The sequence below is a fragment of the Amblyraja radiata genome, chromosome 4 (assembly GCF_010909765.2).
Source record: "Amblyraja radiata isolate CabotCenter1 chromosome 4, sAmbRad1.1.pri, whole genome shotgun sequence".
Taxonomy (NCBI): Eukaryota; Metazoa; Chordata; class Chondrichthyes; order Rajiformes; family Rajidae; genus Amblyraja; species Amblyraja radiata.
Genome location: NC_045959.1, coordinates 51,123,533 through 51,143,977, shown reverse-complemented (window position 1 = coordinate 51,143,977; position 20,445 = coordinate 51,123,533). Strand labels below are relative to the sequence as shown.

The window sequence follows — 20,445 nt, the reverse complement described above, 5'->3', positions numbered from 1 at the left end:
CTACTCCGCCATTCAATCATGGCTGATCTATCTCTCCCTCCTAACCCCATTCTCCTGCCTTCCCATAACCTTTGACACCTGTACTAATCAAGAATCTATCTAACTCTGCCTTAAAAATATCCACTGACATCCTCCACAGCCTTCAAATGGCAAATAATTCCACAAATTCACCACCCTCTGACTCAATAAATTTCTCCTCATCTCCTTCCTAAAAGAATGTCCTTTAATTCTGATCTGATTGAACAGCAGGCAAAACAAAGCTCTATGGTACATATCAGTCATACAGCACAGAAACAGGCCCTTCGGCTCAACATGCCCATGCCAACCAAGACTAATATCCTATCGACATTAGTCACATTTGCATGCAGTTGGCCATTATCCGTCTAAACCTTTCCTATCCATGAACCTATCCAATAATATTAGTGACAATAATAATCTAACCTAACACAATGGCGTCAAGAACTCGTGAATCAGATGTTCTCCACTGAACTACAAGCGCAAGGTACCAGAATGCATGTAGATTTAATGCCAGAAGTTAAACAATGATTGCTACTTGCACATATGCACCTATATTTGTAGGAAGCAGTGCAATTAATTTTAGAGCAACTTGGACGCTGCAATCTGGAGCAAAATGTATATTGGTATGGTGTTCTGAAGAATATGCAAGAGTGATTTGTATTTAAACACCTAATAATCTTGGGGGGGAAAAACACAAACTTCTTCAGAAAATAGCCTGTATTTTAAACACGTATTTAAATCCATAAATATTTATGACAATCTTAAATATTTTTAAAATATTTGCATTAAAACAAAATAATATGAGAAGCAATTATGCAAAAAGTAGTCTTCATGACAAGCTAAAGAATATCAATAGCTGATTGGTACAGCAATTCTTTCAACAAAACATTGTCAACTTTTCCACCTTGATAGGAAATTAATCCAGAACTGAAATGAGTGTCTTTCACCAAAACACATTATATTTTCATAGTAAGAATTCTGTGCTGAAGTGATTGAATTACTGGTCAAAGATAATATACTTAAGTTGCTTTCAATCAAAATTACTTCCTAGTTTAGCACCAAGACACAATGGATTTTACCCTGGCCAAGCTTCAACGATCTGCCAAGAATAATTCACAATCAAATTCCAAGTTAATGACACAAATAAAATCCATTTTACTTATGCGATCGTAACATTGTTCCAAAATCTACACGTTTTATTAATTCAGCACTGTAAGGCATTGTCACTACCCACTCCACCTTCAAGTATAAATCAAATGCAATGCACCAAGTGCTGATCAAAATAGTTTTTAAGTCCATATGTTTGTGTAATGTCTCTGGTTCTATTTCCAGGAGACGGCCCTTTGTTTAAAAAGTGCATGTACCAAGTGACATCCCTCTGCAGACTGCTGTTGAATGGATGTTTGTCAAGTAAAGGACACTACAAACACATATCTTTCTATAAATAATCCCAAACACAGCATCTCACATCCAAGCTGGCTGCTTACTTTCATGATCTGAATATTTGATACATTCAAAGTCAATTTTGTAGCTTATAATTCCCCCCCCCCCCCCGCGCCCCCCGCCAAGAAAAAGCACGACATTCACTTTAAAATAATACAGAACATGTTACTAAGTGAGTTTCCTGAATACAAGTCAAAGTGTAGCACAACCATGGGCTAAACTGTCAAGTGTTCAGCCGTGCCACAGCCAGCAGTGACTTCATACTCTCCTGGTCAGATGCTGCTAGTTCTTCAGTCTCATCTTACTTATTACAAACTCCATTGCTTTGCAGCCCTGAATGAAAACATATTGAAAGGAATTAGGACCAAAAGGTGTTAATAAAGTAGGTGTGAATTGGTGACATTGCTGAAACTCTGAAGGGGAATTTTGCATCCTCTTCTCATTTTATAGACCTGGATTGTAAATCTTGAATACAGTGCATTCAGAAAGCATTCAGACCCCTTCATTTTTTCCACATTTTGTTACGTTACAGCCTTATTTTAAAATGGACTACATTCTATTTTTTTAAATCATCAATCTACACACAATACCCCAGTATGAAGAAGTGAAAACAGGTGTTTAGAAATTTTTGCAAAGTAATTAAAATGAAATAATTGAAATATCACATTTACATAAGTATTCAGACCCTTTGCTATGACACTCAAAATTTAGCTCAGGTGCACCCTGTTTCCATTGATTATCCTCGAGATGTTTCCACAACTTGATTGGAGTCCACCAGTGGTAAATTAAATTGATTGGACATGATTTGGAAAGGCACACACACCCGTCTATATAAGGTCCCACAGTTGATAGTGCACGTCAGAGCAAAAACCAAGCCATGAAGATGAATGAATTGTCCGTAGACCTCCAAACACAGATCTGGGGAAGGGTATAAAACAATTTCTGCAGCATTGCAGGTCCCGAAGAGCACAGTGGTCTCCGTCATTCTTAAATGGAAGAACTTTGGAACCACCAGGACTCTTCATCGAGCTGGCCGCCCGGCCAAAATGAGCAATTGGGGGAGAAGAGCCTTGGTCAGGGAGGTGACCAAGAACCCGATGGTCACTCTGACAGAGCTCCAGAGTTCCTTTGTGGATATGGGAGAACCTTCCAGAAGGACAACTATATCTGCAGCACTCCACCAATCAGGCCTTTATGGTAGAGTGGCCAGACGGAAGCCAATCATTAGTAAAAGGCTCATTAGACAGCCCACTTGGACTTTGCCAAAAGGCACCCCTAAAGGACTCTCAGGCCATGAGAAACAAGATTCTCTGGTCTGATGAAACCAAGATTGAACTCTTTGGCTTGAATGCCAAGCATCACGTCTGGAGGAAACCAGGCACCGCTCATCACCTGGTGGAGATTGACAGTAAGAGTGCCTGGGGTTATGTGGAGAAGGCAGGAGAATGGGGTTGAGAGGGAAAGGTAGATCAGCCATAATTGAATTAGAAGTAGACTTGATGGGCTGAATGGCCAAATTCTTCTCCAGAACTTGTGAATATAGCACTTTGATTTTTTGTCAATCAATACCTAATTTACATGCAACTCAAATGATCACTTTTCAGAATCATGATATAAAGGCTCTGCAATTGACATCAGGTGCACAAATGAGTTAAATACAAGGCTTCTTTCAACTATTTGTGGCCATTATGCACAAAATCCAGTGGAAAAGCTAACACCTCTACGCCTCAATATTTAACTTCCATAACAACTGATTTGGAACAGAAGGTGGTGGGAACATGGAACAAGTTGCCAGAGGAGGTAGTTGAGGTAGGTGTTATAATAATATTTACGAGACATTTGGACAGCTACATGAATAGGAAAGGTTTATGGGCCAAATGTAGGCTTAGATGCGGCTTCTTGATCGGCATGGGCAATTTGGGCCGAAGGGCCCATTTCCAAACTGTACGACTCTATAAATGATGAAATAAACTTATCCCAGAAATGTTTCAGATTACACACCTAGATACAAAACCCAGAAATCAAAGGTTGAATTGCAACTATTTAAACAAGATGGACACGAATCAAGTTTCACAATCAAATACCAGTGCAGACATTATTTCCACAGAACAGAGAAATATCAAATAATATTTCCACCATGCATCCAGAACAGAGAAATATTGAATCACTTACAAAATTAAAAAGCTGAATTCTATCTATCTTCAATGCATCCATTCAATTTGCTTCCAAAAATACGTTTGTATTATTTATGTGTTGCTTCCCACAAAATGCAAAGATCAGTACGTTTTAACATGTGCAAGGATCAGTCCACAGATAACTAAAAAAAAAAAATGGATATTCAGATCATCCAGCCATTTTCACACAGCTGCAACATTTAATCTCCTTCAATAAATATTGATTTTCAATGAGCAAAACAGTTAAATATATCTAGTCATTGCCAAACCCAATCTATTAACCGCATGTCATGTGCCGAGTGCCTTAACTGGCAGTATAAGAACCAACAATTTCAAAAGTGTGCACAAGAATCAGATATGCATCGGTCAGCATGGACAAGGTGGGCTGAAAGGACCCTATCTGTGCTGTACGATTCTATAAAACGCATTATGCTGATGTTTCAGTCATTTCACATACAGGAATCAACGTAGACAAGATAAAATAAGATAAATAAGGCATGGCTGTTAAGATTAGAGCTCTCCTTTCAAAATTGTAAAACAAAGGAAATGAAGGTGTCAACATTTGAAAGTCGTCTTAAAAGGATTTAACCACTATTAAAGTATCTATGGAATGTAGCAGTTACTAATCACCTATTATCTCAATGGATGGCAAATCAGTCTACTCCTAGTGGTCTGCTCCTGAAAGTTATCCAAGTTCAGATCAAGTTAAATAAATGGCATCCTTTACAAGAAGAGCGGCACGGTGGTGCAGCAGTGGAGTTTCTGCCTTACAGAGTTCGATCCTGACTACGGGTGCTGTCTGTATGTAGTTTGTATGTTCTCCCCGTGACCTGCATTGGTTTTCACCTGGTACACCAGTTTCCTCCCACACTCAAAAACTGTACAGGTTTGTAGGCTAATTGGCTTGGTAAAATTGTATAAATTGTCCCTAGTGCATGCAGGATAGTGTTAAGTGTGGGGATTGCTGGTCGGCACGATCTCGGTGGGCCGAAGGGCCTGTTTCTGTGTTGTATCTCTAAACTAAACGGTGTGGACCCTCCACCCCAGATTAATAAAATAACTCTCAAGTGGCCAAACCACATGATACAGATGATAGAATGGTGTAGGTTCATTAACAATTTATACCAAACTAAGACCTGCTTTTTATATTTTAAAGATCTTAACTTTTATAGCAACGTATCACAGGAAAATACATTCAATGTTTCAAATAGTTGCATGGGCTCCTCTCTGTTCAAACCTTTTATAACAAAGATAGACACTATGTGCGGGAGTAGTTAAGCGGGTCACGTCACTCAGCATCTCTGGAACAAAAGGATGGGTGACGTTTCGGATTGGGACCCTTCTTCAGACTCAATACCTCCACCCCCAAGGATAAGTAGGAGGAGGTGTCCACGAGCTGGCGCCTGAACTTAGCACGGTAGAGGTCATCTCGCCAGACTACCAGGGCACCTCCCTTGTCGGCAGGTTTGGTGATAATGTCGGCATTGCTGCAGAGCGAGCAGAGGGCTGTACGTTCAGAGGGGAGGAGAGATTAGAGTAGGTAAGGGGAATGGAAAAGTTTAGGCGATTGATATCATCCCAGCAGTTAGAAATTCAGAAGTCTAAAGAGGGTAGAAGGCCGTCCAAGGGCTCCAAGAGGACGGGGACCGGTGGAGACGGGACTTAACCCGAAATGTCACCTATTCCTTTTCTATAGAGATGCTGTCTGACCCACTGAGTTACTCCAGCTTTTTGTGTCTATCTTCAATACCTCCAAGTGTGGCAACTAATAATTACCACTCAACAACCCAAAATGCTGGCACAATTCAACTTTGCTACCCACAATCCAAAGAAGACTGAAAACACCTTTTTATACAACTAGAGGATAGATAGTATAATCGATGCATGTTTGGGAAAGATGCAACATATATCAGAAAGATTGTACTTTTTTTTTTACAGCAAACCCTCGCAATAACGGATCATGCGGGGGTGGGGGGGGAGAGGGGATGGAGTCCGTTACTGCCAATTTTTTGCTATAACCAAGTGAGGGGAGGTAAAGTTTAACCCAGGCCAGGAGGGATGAAGTGCGATGTTGGGGGTAAACAAGCATGAATTCACAGAGCTCCCAGCCTCACGGTGCACCAGGGACGGGCCCGGTACTCACACCGTCTTCATGCTGCTCGCGCTCTCCGCTCTCGCAACCGAAGCCGCTGCCACGCAGCGCTAGCTCGATTGCGTAACTAGTGGAAGTGGGGGAGGCGCGCGAAGCTGGAGCATCGGCACACGATAACAGAAATCATGTATGGAGGTCCATTATTGCAAGGGTTTACTGGATTTTAAGATAGATGCATTCAAAATTTAATCTACATAAACAAGCATGCAATCTATGCCACACAAACAAGAGCCCATTCCATGCAATAAAATATTAGATGATTGGGTATTTCAATCAATAGTTACCACTAAGAGCAAAATGCAGAAGTGAAAGCTGTTAGTTAACACTTTCAGAGTTTTGAATTATCCACTCAATAGCATCCCACCCCTAGAGCAACACAGAAAAGGCATGTCACAGAGGTGTAAGAAGTCTGAGGTATTATTACCATAAAATGAAAATTTGTTTTTTGTATCAACAATAGAATAAAAACTAAAATGCTTCAAACAAACTTTGAAAGACATTTAACTGAACACAAGGCATTCAAACAATGATTGCATTCTTTATATAGTTGCCGTACAAAGAAAGGTTGGGCAGATAACGCTTGCATTCACAGGAGTTTATAAAAGTAAGGGGAGACTTCATTGAAATGTAAAGGATCCTGAGAGGTCTTGATAATTTAGTTTACTTTAGAGATACAGCTTGGAAAGAGGCCCTTCGGCCTAACAAGTTCACACTGACCATCGATCACCCGTTCACACTTCTCCCACATTGGCATCCACTCCATACACACTAGGGACAATTTACAGAGGCCGATTAACCTACAAACCTACATGTCTTTGGTATGTGTGAGGAAACCGGAGCACCTGGAGGAAAAGCATGCGGTCACAGTGAGAACGTGCAAACTCTGCACAGACAGCACCCGAGGTCAGGATTGAAAGCGGGTCTCTGGGGCTGTAAGGCAGCGACTCTACCAAATGCACCATTGTGCCGCCTAAGGTTGGATGTGGAGACTCGGATAGTCTGAAGAAGGGTCTCGACCCAAATCGTCATCTATCCATGTTGAGTCTGAAGAAGTGCCTTGACCCGAAATGTTACCTATCCATGTTCTCCAGTGATGCTACCTGACCTACTGAGTTACTCCAGTACTTTGTGTTTTTTTGAGAAAGAACTGAGGATCTTTCATCCGATTTGCTTTACAGGCAAGTGGAAACTGCTACAATTCTCAGTCTCAAGATCCATGGCATTTAGTATCTGAACCTGTTGAGGTTTCCAGCCTTTCAGTACTTTTGTAAATGGTTGAATTCCACAATGTTGAATTCCTATTCGGAGTAGATACGGCATTGTAAAAAGCAAAAAAAGGCAAATGTATTTAAAATGTATCTTTATACATACCTTCCCTGCATTAGCAGAAATGGTGTTGGCCATTAATCCTTCCAGATAGTTGCTTAAGATAACTCCTTTCACAGTAATAATAGCTTCTTGGGTTAAAATGGTTCTAAAATAAAACAAAAATATTTACTGCAAACTTGGTCAACTAATCTTTGGTTATATAATTCTGATTAAATTGAAACATTCACACTTTAAAAATCATTTGGCTGAATAAACTGTAAAACATGTTTCAGCTTATCAATGACAAAGTCTTGTTTTTCTAGAGGGTGCACTACAATAGCACCGACAGATTAAACACTGAACATTCTTATGGTTATGAAGTTCTGGCAAATATCCATTAATCAGCTATTTAAAGCAACCAAAAAAGTGTGGTCACTCAGATGTCCATTAGTTAAGTTTAGAGATACGGCATGGAAACAGGCCATTCGACACACTGAGTCCATGCCGACCAGCAATCACCCTTGCACAAGTTCAATCCTATACACCAAGAACAATTTTTAGAATTAACCTACAAACCTGCACGTCTTTGGAATGTGGGAGAAAACCAGAGCACCCGGAGAGAACCCTATTTGATCACAAGGAGAACGTACAAACTCAATAAAGACAGCACCGTAGTCAGGATCGAACCAGAGTCTCTGGCGTTGTTCAGGCAGCAACTCTACTGCTGCTCCACTGTGCCGGACTTATACTGTGATGTAAAGTAAATGTCAAACAACCTCTATGGCTGAGAAAACTTACAAATATGGCGTTTCATTCTTGCACAGTATCATTTATATTGGGGTGTTGGAGGTTTTGTTTTAATTTGTCCAAATTCAATTTGAATTTAAATTGTCTGAATTCCCATAACTTTTTCAATCCCATTTCCCTCATCTTATTTTGCTTTCCAGTGCATAATTTAAATTTAATATACATTTCCTATTTTCTGTGTTCCACGACTAAGAAATTGTGCATTCCAATTCATAAGATTCTTGAATCTGATGAATTGAAGAACATCATTTTTGCTTTCCAGCTCATGTACATCATGCATCCCACCAAGAGTGCTGATTTGGATCACGCATCTTCTCGACCCGAAACGTCACCTATTCCTTTTCTCCAGAGATACTATCAGACCCGCTGAATTACTCCAGCTTTGTGTCTATCTAAACATCTGATGAATGTTTGCTCAAAGGTTCACAACAAAGGAGGACACGGTGGCTCCACTTAGCCAGGCCAACCCTGCAACACCGCTAGGACAATGGGCCTAATAGATCAGATCAAGAACCATGCACTTACTACAACTGGGACTTGAAAATGGTGCCAAATCTGGTGACTCTGTATATTGTCTCAGTGTATTATTGCTATACACTTGTACTGTATCTAACTGCTTATGTATAGTGTAGGAAGGAACTGCAGATGCTGGTTTACACCGAAGATAGACACAAAACACTGGAGTAACTCAGTGGGACTGGCATCTCTGGATAGAAGGAATGTGTAACATTTTGGGTCGAGACCCTTCTTCAGACATAGTGATAGTTGTACTGAACTGTATATAAAAATGAATTTCACTGTACTTCAGTATATGTGACAATAAAGTACCATTGAAACTTTGAACATATATAAGCAGTTGTCAGTAGAATGAACAATGATTGCTGTTCTTTTGCAACTGACAGCAAAATCTGGGCCAATAATTAATATAAATTGCTTCACATAAATCGTTAAATTATAGGGACGGCACTTTTGTGCAACGGTAGAGATGCTGTCTTGCAGCGCCAGAGACCCGGGTTCGATCCTGACTGCGGGTGCTGTCTGTATGGAATTTGTACGTTCTCCCCTTTGACCAAGTGGGTTTTCTCCAGGTATCCTCCCACATTAAAAAAGACATACAGGTTTGTAGGTTAATTGGCTTTGGTAAATTGTCCCTAGTGTGTATGATAGTATTTGTGTGCGGGGATTGCTGGTCGGCGCAGACTCGATGGGCGAAGGGGCTGTTTCCACGCTGTATCTCTAAACTAAACAACAAGTTGTTTCTTTAGATTGTCAAAAATAAGAAATATTATATCTAACTTGCAAAATACCAATAGTCATCCAAAAATAATAATTAAAATGTAATGAAATCGCAAAAATATATGTAAAATCCTTAATTCAGCTCACTTTTCTGGATTCTCAGGATGTGGTCGATAGATCAGTCTTTCATCTACTGACACCAAATTAGTAAGAGTTATCTGCGAAAAGAAACATTTGATTAACATTGTATATTCTCAATCACAGAATCTAAACTTTTTTTTCAGCGTCAAATGTAAAAGTTGTAACAGCAAAACAAGTTTTGTTCAAACATTAAAGTGTCCGCCTTAACGTTGAAGTTAGTGCTCAATAAAATCAGTTAGTGAGAAACGTACTCCTGGCATATGATTTTCCGCCAGTATCGGGAAGGAGTTTTTGGTTTAAATGATCACTACGGTGAAGAGAAAAAAAAAAGAGGCATTCATGCCTTCCATCTTCTTAGAATTACTGGGCAAGAGGAATTGCACAGGAGATCCTAACCACTTTGATAGTTTTAGACACATTGATACAATGGGCTCTGGGTAATCAAATGGTTTTTGAAGCTTTCTACAATGCGGGCAAATGGGACTAACTTGGATGGGCAACTTGATCCTCATGAACAGGTTGGGCCAACAGACTTGTTTTTACGCTATCACACTCTATGACAACACGATTAAAGAGTGGAATTGTTCGATGTCCTCCTTAATCAGGGCTAAAGCAAGGTGGGTAATAGCCAATACAAATCCTCCTCCCTCGTAAAATAAGCTTGGGAATCTGTATTAAAATTAGGGGTGGCGCAGCAGTAGAGTTATTGCCTTACAGTGCCGGGGACCCGGGTTCGATCCTGACTATGGGTGCTGTTGGTACGGAGTTTGTACGTTCTCCCCATGACCGGTTGGGCTTTCTCCGGGTGCTGTGGTTTGCTCCCACATTCCAAAGACATGCAGTTCGTAGCTAATTTGCTTCTGTAAATTGTCCCTAGTGTGTAGGATGGAACTAGTGTGAACGGGTGATCATAGGTCAGCACGGACCTGCAGATACAATTGGAAACTACACAATGTACAATGTTTGAACTCCATAAGGGTGCAGGAGATTAATTGTGAATGAGTGTTTAAAAAAAATCTTAAGTATCACCCAATTTGTTTTTTTGCCAAATACATAACCCGAACTATAATTACAGGGTACAGATGGATTGAGTTCGAACTAATGCAATTAAAAACAAGCTTTTAGTGTTGTAACACATTCATCGGAACCCAAGGGCATTGCTTCACATGCTCGCTAGGGAAGGATCCTTTGGCAGAACCATCTTCAGCCCTTTCAAAATAACATTTCACGACTTGAGTGTGGTATTTTAACTGAAGATTTTTCAGGTTCAATTTCATAACGTCCAATGTTATTGAAGCTTCTGACTCTCTGCCCCATCTGACTTGCCCACTGTTCCAATCTGTCCTCACTTGTATCCACCCATCCTTTGCTAGCTCTTGTCCCTTCCCTCCCCAACCTCTGCACGAGCTACCTTCCCTCTACTCTTTCATTCTAGGTTAAGTCTCTACCTGAAACATAGACTGTCCATTTCCCTCCACAGATGCTGCCTGACCAGTTGAGGTCCTCCATCCCCCCCCCCCCCCCCCAAATAGGCTGCCTGACCTGCTGAGTTCCTCCTTTTTCCCCCTCCACAGAGGCTGCCTGTCTGCTGTGTTCATTCAGCTCGTCTCCCTTTTTTGCCGCTGATTCAGCATCTGCACTCATGTACCTCCAGTCTACAAATTGATTAAATTGAGGCTTGGATTGATAACTGGCTGATAACACTCATAGCCATCTTCATTAGGTCTGACCATAGATCCATAGCTGTTTCAGATTAATTTACTTACATTAGAAGAACAGAGTTCCATAGTGCGTTCAATTGGATCAACAACAGAATTTTCTTTAATATACGTTGTGGTCCTGTTTGTTCCCAGAATCTAGCAAAAACATATCATGAGGTTAATCATGTGAAGACACTTCACTGTGGCACTGTTGTTTAAATTCTATAAAATGTCAAATAACATTGAATCCAAACTCAGAATGCAATGTAAGCATCGAAAGCAAACTGTATTTGACTCCACACCAATGCTTTGCGGTTATTTTAAATCCCAAATAATCAAGAACCAGAGAACATAGATTTAAGCTGAGAGGGAAAGGAGATTGTTGAAACAGGTACTAGAACAACATTTAAAATGCATTTGGACAGGTATATGGACAAGAAAGTATTAGAGGGATACGGGCCTAATGCGTGCAGGTGGGACTAGTGTAGATGGGGCAATATGGTCAGCATGGGCAAGTTGGGTCAAATGTTGTCTGACTCTTATGACATTAAATGCAATTCTTAGGGCGATGTGCATGTGCAGAACTAATAGATGGGGTAATTTCTCTTCAGCACACACTGACATTTCCAATGGAAATGAATGCTAGAAATCTCCAGCTGGACAGACAGCTTCCAGGGGGGAAGTGTAAAGTTAACTGCAAAGCAGTTTAGTATAGCTTAGAGATAAAGTGTGAAAACAGGTCCTTTGGCCATTTGAGTATGCCAATTATGAACGGCAGAGTGGCGGAGCAGTAGAGTTGCTGCCTTACAGGATTATTTTATTTATTGATGTTTTTTAAATGTTCATAAGTTATATAAGCGGAATTATGCCATTCGACCCATTAACTCTACTTTGCCATTCAATCATGGCTGATCTATCTATCCCTCTCAATACCATTCTCCTGCCCTCTCCCCATAACCCCTGACATCCTTACTAATAAAGAACCTGACAATCTCCACCTTAAAAATACCTATTATCTTGGCCTCCACAGCAGTCTTGTGGCAATGAATTCCAGATTCATCATCCTCTTGATTAAATACATTTCTCGTCATCTCCTTGCTAAAAGGTACATCCTTTTATTTTTGTTTATTCATTATATTATCTATTGAGAACTATGTTTACAAATCTATTATGCTGCTGCTGCTGCAAGTAAGAATTTCATTGTTAAGTTTTGGGACGTATGAAAAAAAACCCCACTCCCGACTCTTGACCCTGTTGTCAAAATAACAACTTTCGTGAGTATGCATATTAATGAAAATGAACATTTTAAATGAATAATTTTGGACAAACAATACTAATAAACGGTGTTAAAATGAAAGCAAGATACAAAATATTGCTCACATACAGTCATAACAATGCTAGGGATTCCCCACTCTGTACAAAGCAGACGCTGGCTATGCAATCTCCCTCGTGTATCGAGATTTCTCTCCAATACATCCACTCCCACCACATTGGGGTTCATGGGGTTCGGATATTTTTGCATAGCGGCTTTGATGACCGTTTCCCATGGATGGCTAAAAAAAAAAATCAAACATTAAGTTTTACAAAAATTAGATATTAATAAATCTATCATATAACTGACATCGCTGCACGCTGGAAAAAAGTAGGCGTAAAAGAATGTCATAGAAGACAATAGGTTTAATGATTAAAAACTTTCAAAACTGTTGCACAAACCAATAACAATCTAAAATGCACAAACCATATAAGTACTTATAATTTTTATATTCTCGGAAAAGGGATATGTTTAATGCAATACTGCATAGTAAATAACTCCAAAAAGTTCAGAGTTTAGTTTATTGTCCCCTGCTATTTGTTGTGAGCTAACCAGTCAGCGGAAAAACGATACATGATTACAATCGAGCTATCCGCAGTGTACAGGTGCACAACAAATGAAATAGCGTGAATAACGTTCAGGGCAAGAAAAAATGTATTCCTCCTTTCGCTATACCAAAACCTAATCTTCATATCAATTCATTAAGATTATATTTTCTCCACAATTTATATCAACGTTGAGTGCCACATTATTAAGAATGGTGCCACATCACATCAAGGTCATTCAGAAGGTTGTGTACCGACAACAATAAATAAAAAATACAAAATGCTGGAATAAGAGCGGGTCGAGCAGCATCTCTAGGCGAGGTTTCAGGTCAGGAATCTTGTTCTAAAAATAATTATTGGACTGGAAGTCAAGGATGAAGATGGTGGACTGAAGAAGGGTCTTGACTCGAAATGTCACCCATTCCTTCTCTCCAGAGATGCTGCCTGACCCGCTGAGTTGCTCTAGAATTTTGTGTCTACCTGAAGATAGTGGACATGTGTGACCAGTATTTGGTGAGTTAGGGCAAAGGTAATGTAATTTTGGATGAGATCAACTTGCTGGAAATGGGAGGCTCGGAGAGTTGGACCAGTCAATCCAAAAGGCAATGGAAGCATGGATGAACAGAGAGTGATACTGCCAGCTGCGATTACAGATGTTGAAGTAGGTAATCTTGGTGATGAACCAAAACACATTTTAGGTCAAATACAGTTCCAAATAGTCCAATTCAACTGCAACACCAGGCTCCCAAGAAGTTAGCTCTGTCTACTAAATATTTCTCTGCTCTTAAGTTCGAGGCATTCTGTATAATACTAGGGGAGCCAGAGAAATGGTGACAACGTAGCAATACAACATGGCATCACGTTTCTCATTATTTCTCATTATTTCAAGGAACATACTTAAAATGATGAAACAAAAATAAAGGACTGATCTTCACACAACCCGAATCTACTATAAAAACACATTAAATGGCTCATTATTACAGCTATTTCCCAAATGAATTGGTTGCAGCTGGGAAAGATACACCAATTAAAATGCTTTTCAAAACAAGTTGTTGTTTTCCACCCACATAAACGCATTCAGTCCTTTCTCAACACAAAATCTACTGTAGCAGATATCATGTCTCGCATTTTATTCAAAATAGATCAACCCCGAAACATCTATACAATATGGTCTAGAGAACTACAGGGTCATTACAACTCGATGGGCTAACACATGTCTTCACCCAATCCACATCAATGAGACTGTAGATGCAGAAAGTAGGGGACAGCAGCTCAAGCAGCATCTGTGGAGGCAGGTGTAAGTTGCCATTTCTTGTGGAGATCATGCACCATACCAGATACTGCTTGACCCAATGACTTCTTGTAGCGTGGTCCTCATGCATCAAGGTGAGGGCAGGATATTGGTGCCGCTGTCCCAGACTATGGCTGAGACAGAACCATCGCCCTGCACCATTGTCCTCGTGCTCCGGGACCCTCTCTCCTCATGGACCCTTCACCCCGGGACCCGCTCACCCCCCGCGTTGCCTTCACCTGAACGAGTGCTCCGAGCTCCACACCCTCATGGCGCCGTTACACTCATAGAGCAAGGGATCTGTAGTTACGCCGCTGGGAGGCCGCGGCGGCCGTTAGAGTGGCCCCGCCTATAGAGCCGCCCGTCACTCACAGGACGCGCCCCCACGGCACCAAACATCACGCGCGGCACGTCAATCGCCCACTAGACCCGCCCATAACGTCATCGCGTCGCCCCGTCCACATGATATGTCAATCACCCGCAGGACCCGCCTGTATACGTCACTCTCCCCGCATCGCCCCGCCCCCAGGGATGTCCCCAGCCTCTCCCCCCCCCCGTACACGTCAATTATCCACACATCCCGCCCACCAGCCTCCAGCGCGCACGCGCTACCCATGCACCCGCCTCCTGCTCCATGCACCCTCCTCCTATAGGATCTTTGCTTTGGACAACAGACCCATTCCTCCTCTCCAGAGATGCTGCCAGTCCCGCTGGGTTACTCCAGCATTTTTTTGTGTCTATCCGCGGCGTGAACCAGCATCTGCAGCTCCTTCCTACGCATTTCGTCCAGCTGCCAATTGTCGGTGATCTCTGTCAATGCTCCACCTCGGCTACCGCGATTGCTCCAGTTACAGCTGAACACTAATTTTTAAACGTATGACCCAGCAGTAGTGACAATATTGAGTCAATTGTGCATCAGATCACCACCCCCAATGCTGGAACAATGATATCCTTGTAAAGCTGCAGCAAGTAAGAATGTCATTATTTCGGTGCAAATGAGAATGTAACATAGAAACATAGAAAATAGGTGCAGGAGTAGGCCATTCGGCCCTTCGAGCCAGCACCGCCATTCAATATGATCATGGCTGATCATCCAAAATCAGTACCCAGTTCCGGCTTTTCCCTCATATCCCTTGATTCCCTTAGCCCTAAGAGCTAAATCTAACTCTCTTGAAAACATTCTTGCCTCCACCTGACCCTTCTCTAAATTCCTAGAATTTGCTGTTTTAACTCGAGATTACCCGTGTTATTCTGATATGCAAAGACAAACCGTAGGCCCCAGTTTGTCTTTGGACAGGTACACGGATGGCAAAGGTTTCGAGGGATGTGGGCCAAACACAAGCAGGTGGGACTAGTGTAGATGGGACATGGTGGGGCAAGGTTGGACCGAAGAGCCTGTTTCCATGCTGTATGAATGTAGGACTCAGCTGATCGGGCGGCATCTGCAGAAGTAGAGGGGTGATTCTGATGCAGGTTTGCGACCCGAAAAGACCCACAGATGCTGCCTGACTCGCCGGGTTCCTTCGGGAGTTTGGAGACATAAGAGACTGCAGATGTTGGCATCTGGAGCAAATCAACTACTGGGGAAACTCTGCAGAGAGAAATAGTCAGTCTACGTTTGTCTGCCCGCAAGTACCTCCAGCAGTTTGCCTTTTTGTCCTCGAGCAGTTTGTTTCTAGGTTCTTCAGCCGTTTGTTTTTTGTTCCAGATCCCAGCATCTGCAGTTTCTTGCGTCTCAATGTCGTTCGCATATTCCCTATGCAAAAATAAAACGTGACACTTGTACCGTTGGCATTAAAGAAATCTTGACCTTTGGGCAAGTTGTTTCCGAACTCAGTAAACATCCATCATTTTAAGTTTACTTATTTCAAACGATTATTGTTACTGTCAGGAGGACGCGTTAGTAAAACCTATTCGTACAAAAGAATAGACTTAAAATCCGTGAATTTGCGACCCAACCTCTTACTTGGTGAACCTCTGACTTGTTTGGGTGAATGTTGAAAGGAGCAGCTCGAAGGACGAGGCCCACCAGAAGGTAACTGATATTTCATTTCTGGTGATTAGTCTGCGCAGTTTGTTTTAAATATTGTTGATGTTTATTACCGTATTGTATTCACGGCTTCTTTGTTCTTCATTCTGTGTAAACTAATCTGATTCACAAGCGTTCAACGCGTGATAATTATTTGGTACCCTGTAAAATGTTTCTGCAAAATAACCCACTGACACTCTTGGCGATTTGTAAAGTATGCTGATTAATGATCTTGCAAACATTTCTTTTCAGTCAGGAAAATCCTAGTGTTTTCTTTGACAAGACGAGTGCCTTGAACGAGCTGCCAGGATTTGATGGTTGAGGCAGATATGATAGTGGCATTTAAAATATTTTTGGGTAAGCATATGGATATAAAGGGAATAGAGGGGTGTGGATTGTGTGCAGGCAGATAAGAGTTGATCTTGGCATCAATGATCCAAAAAAGGGTTAAACTAAATTTACTCGAATTTAGATGCGTTTGTAATTTGCCTTACCTTATATCTCATTCCACAATTTATCGGCGTGAAGTTGGCAGCCTGACCACGCACAACGCACAACGATCGACAGGTGGCAGCCCTAGCTGTGACAAATAGCCACTAAAATATTTGGTAGTCGGGCAAGTGGGATTCTAAGTCAAAAGCAAACAGGAAAGCCAAAACAAAAATGAAAATAAACACCATCAAACAAAAAGTAAAATTCCGGCAGAAACGGTAGAACAGAGAAGCAAGAAAGCTCATTTCAGGGTTTGGGTAGGGATCAAAATGACTTTGTTGAGCTGGAGATGAGGTTTATGATGAATTAACTATCTAAGGTAGGGGCGTTTACGTCATGACGCAATACGCACAAACGATGTGTGTCAATGCGCAGATCAGCTGACCAACTGTTGGTCATAGATATAAGGAAACTTGTTGGTACTGCTAGAGACTCCCCGTGTTTTACACTCTGAATGCAATTTGTGTTCTTTACAAGATCGCTAATAAAAAATATAACGAAGCCTTGCGCTTAGCTATATCCTATTTTATTTTAGAAACATAGAAAATAGGTGCAGGAGTAGGCCATTCGGCCCTTCGAGCCTGCACCGCCATTCAATATGATCATCCAACCTGCCTCCAGTACCTGCCTCCATACCCCCTCTTCCCTTTAGCCACAAGGGCCACATCTAACTCCCTCTTAAATATAGCCAATGAACTGGCCTCAGCTACCTTCTGTGGCAGAGAATTCCACAGATTCATCACTCTGTGTGAAAAATGTTTTTCTCATCTTGGAAACTGTGACCCCGTGTTCTGGACTTCCCCAGCATCGGGAACAATCTTCCTGCATCTAGCCTGTGCAACCCTTAAGAATTTTGTAAGTTTCTATAAGATCCCCCCTCAATCTTCTAAATTTTAGCGAGTACAAGCCAAGTCTATCTAGTCTTTCTTCATATGAAAGTTCTGCCATCCCAGGAATCAGTCTGGTGAACCTTCTCTGTACTCCCTCTATGGCAAGAATGTCTTTCCTCAGATTATGATTACCAAAGATGTACACAATACTCCAGGTGTGGTCTCACCAAGGCCCTGTACAGCTGCAGTAGAACCTCCCTGCTCCTATACTCAAACCCTTTTGCTATGAATGCTAACATACCATTCGCTTTCTTCACTGCCTGCTGCACCTGCATACCTACTTTCAATGACTGGTGTACCATGACACCCAGGTCTCGTTACATCTCCCCTTTTCCTAATCGGCCACTATTCAGATAATAATCTACTTTCCCCGTTCTTGCCACCAAAGTGGATAACCTCACATTTATCCTCATTATACTGCATCTGCCATGCATTTTCCCACTCACCCAACCTATCCAAGTCACCTTGCAGCCTCCAAGCAGCCTCCAAGCAGCTAACACTGCCCCCCAGCTTTGTGTCATCCGCAAACTTGGAGATGTTACATTCAATTCCCTCGTCCAAATCATTAATATATATTGTAAATAGCTGGGGTCCCAGCACTGAGCCTTGAGGTACCCCACTATTCACTGCCTGCCATTCTGAAAAGGACCCGTTTACTCCTACTCTTTGCTTCCTGTCTGCCAGCCAGTTCTCTATCCACATCAATACTGAACCCCCAATACCGTGTGCTTTAAGTTTGCATACTAATCTCTTATGTGGGACCTTGTTGAAAGCCTTCTGAAAGTCCAGATATAACACATCCTCTGGTTCTCCCTTATGCACTCTACTAGTTACATCCTCGAAAAATTATATAAGATTCGTCAGACATGATTTACCTTTCATAAATCCATGCTGACTTTGTCCAATGATTTCACCACTTTCCAACTGTGCTGCTATCCCATCTTTAATAAATGACTAGCATTTTCGCCACTACCGATGTTAGACTAACTGGTCTGTAATTCTCTGTTTTCTCTCCCCCTCCCTTTTTAAAAAGTGGGGTTACATTAGCTACCCTCCAATCCTCAGGAAGTACTCCAGAATCTAAAGAGTTTTGAAAAATTATCACTAATGCATCCACCATTTCTGGGGCTACTTCCTTAAGTACTCTGGGATGCAGCCTATCTGGCCCTGGGGATTTATCGACCTTTAATCCATTCAATTTATCTAACACCACTTCCCGACTAACCTGGATTTCACAGTTCCTTCATCTCATTTGACCCCCAGTCCCCTGTTATTTCCGGCAGATTATTTATGCCTTCCTTAGACAGAACCAAAGTAGTTATTCAATTGGTCTGCCATGTCCTTGTTTCCCATGATCAATTCACCTGTTTCTGACTGCAAGGGGCCTACATTTGTTTTAACTAATCTTTTTCTCTTCACATATCTATAAAAACTTTTGCAGTCAATTTTTATGTTCCCGGCCAGTTTTCTTTCATAATCTATTTTCCCTTTCCTAATTAAGCTCTTTGTCCTCTCTACTATCCCTGATTTCCCTTGTTATCCACGGATGCTCTCTACTATCCCTGATTTCCCTTGTTATCCACGGATGCACTACCTTCCCTGATTTATTCTTTTGCCAAACTGGGATGAACAATTGTTGTAGTTCATCCATGCAGTCTTTAAATCTCTTCCATTGCATATCCACCGTCAACCCTTTAAGAATCAATTGCCAGTCTATCTTGGCCAATTCACGTCTCATACACTCAAAGTTATCTTTCTTTATGTTCAGAACCCTTGTTTCTGAATTAACTATGTCACTCTCCATCCTAATGAAGAACTCAACCATATTATGGTCACTCTTGCCCAAGGGGCCACGCACAACAAGACTGCTAACTAACCCTTCTTCATTATTCAATACCCAGTCTAGAATAGCCTGCTCTCTCGTTGGTTCCTCTACATGTTGGTTTAGAAAACTATCCCGCATACATTCCAAGAAATCCTCTTCCTCAGCACCCCTGCCAATTTGATTCACCCAATCTATATGTAGATTGAAGTCACCCATTATAACTGTTTTACCTTTGCTGCACGCATTTCTAATTTCCTGTTTGATGCCATCCCCAACTCCACTACTACTGTTAGGTGGCCTGTACACAACTCCCACTAGCGTTTTCTGCCCCTTAGTGTTTCGCTGCTCTACCCATATCGATTCCATATCCTCCAAGCTAATGTCCTTCCTTTCTATTGCGTTAATCTCCTCTCTAACCAGCAACGCTACCCCACCTCCTTTTCCTTTCTGTCTATCCCTCCTGAATATTGAATATCCCTGGATGTTCAGCTCCCAGCCTTGGTCACCCTGGAGCCATGTCCCCGTGATCCCAACTATATCATATTCATTAATAGCTACAACACTCTTACCCCTTATACAATTATGTTGAAAAGTGGCCCTTTTTGATTTTTGCCCTGGATTTGTCTGCCTGCCACTTTTACTTTTCACCTTGCTACGTATTGCTTCTACCCTCATTTTACACCCCTTTGTCTCTCTGCTCATGCTCCCATCCCCGTGCCTTAAAACAGGAACAGAGGGTGGAGAATGGTAGGAGTGAAATAAGTTGCAGTTGTTCTTCCCCCCCCCCCCCCCCATCCCCGTCGCTCATACACCTCCCACTCAGACTCATAATCGTATAGAATTCATTGGAAAATATTCTGCCCCAGTAACAAATATGCTATTCATTCAATCCATCCAAATAGAGACACAAGACTCTGCAGATGCTGGAATCTTGAGCAAAATACGAAGCGTCGGAGAAATTAATCGGATCGGGCAGCATCTGGGGGAGGAAATGATTAAGCGACGTTTCAAAAATAAGGGCCCCGAGCCGAAACGTCTATTCCCTCCCCAGATGCTGCCTGACCCGCTGCGTTCCTCCAGCA

At 41.7% G+C, this 20,445-nt stretch overlaps 1 protein-coding gene across 6 annotated transcripts; it reads right to left on the bottom strand.

Annotated features, from left to right (window-relative positions):
* Positions 1–506: 506 nt before the first annotated feature.
* prelid3a (PRELI domain containing 3A) lies at positions 507–17,189 on the bottom strand. 6 transcript variants are annotated; one of them, XR_004411715.1, is made up of 8 exons: positions 14,367–14,466; positions 12,364–12,532; positions 11,046–11,135; positions 9,286–9,356; positions 7,159–7,261; positions 6,072–6,153; positions 3,634–3,778; positions 507–1,794 (listed from the first exon to the last, which is right to left on the bottom strand). XR_004411715.1 is itself a non-coding variant. In XM_033019413.1 (7 exons), exons 3-7 carry the CDS (start codon positions 12,499–12,501, stop codon positions 1,744–1,746), a joined length of 453 nt encoding a protein of 150 aa, XP_032875304.1. In that variant the 5' UTR covers positions 12,502–12,532; positions 15,764–15,883; positions 16,651–17,189; the 3' UTR covers positions 507–1,743. The 6 variants fall into 6 exon arrangements, 4 of the variants coding, with proteins under 4 accessions (XP_032875304.1, XP_032875303.1, XP_032875302.1 ...); XR_004411716.1 differs by lacking the exon at positions 6,072–6,153; XM_033019413.1 differs by lacking the exons at positions 3,634–3,778; positions 6,072–6,153; positions 14,367–14,466 and adding exons at positions 15,764–15,883; positions 16,651–17,189.
* Positions 17,190–20,445: the final 3,256 nt, after the last annotated feature.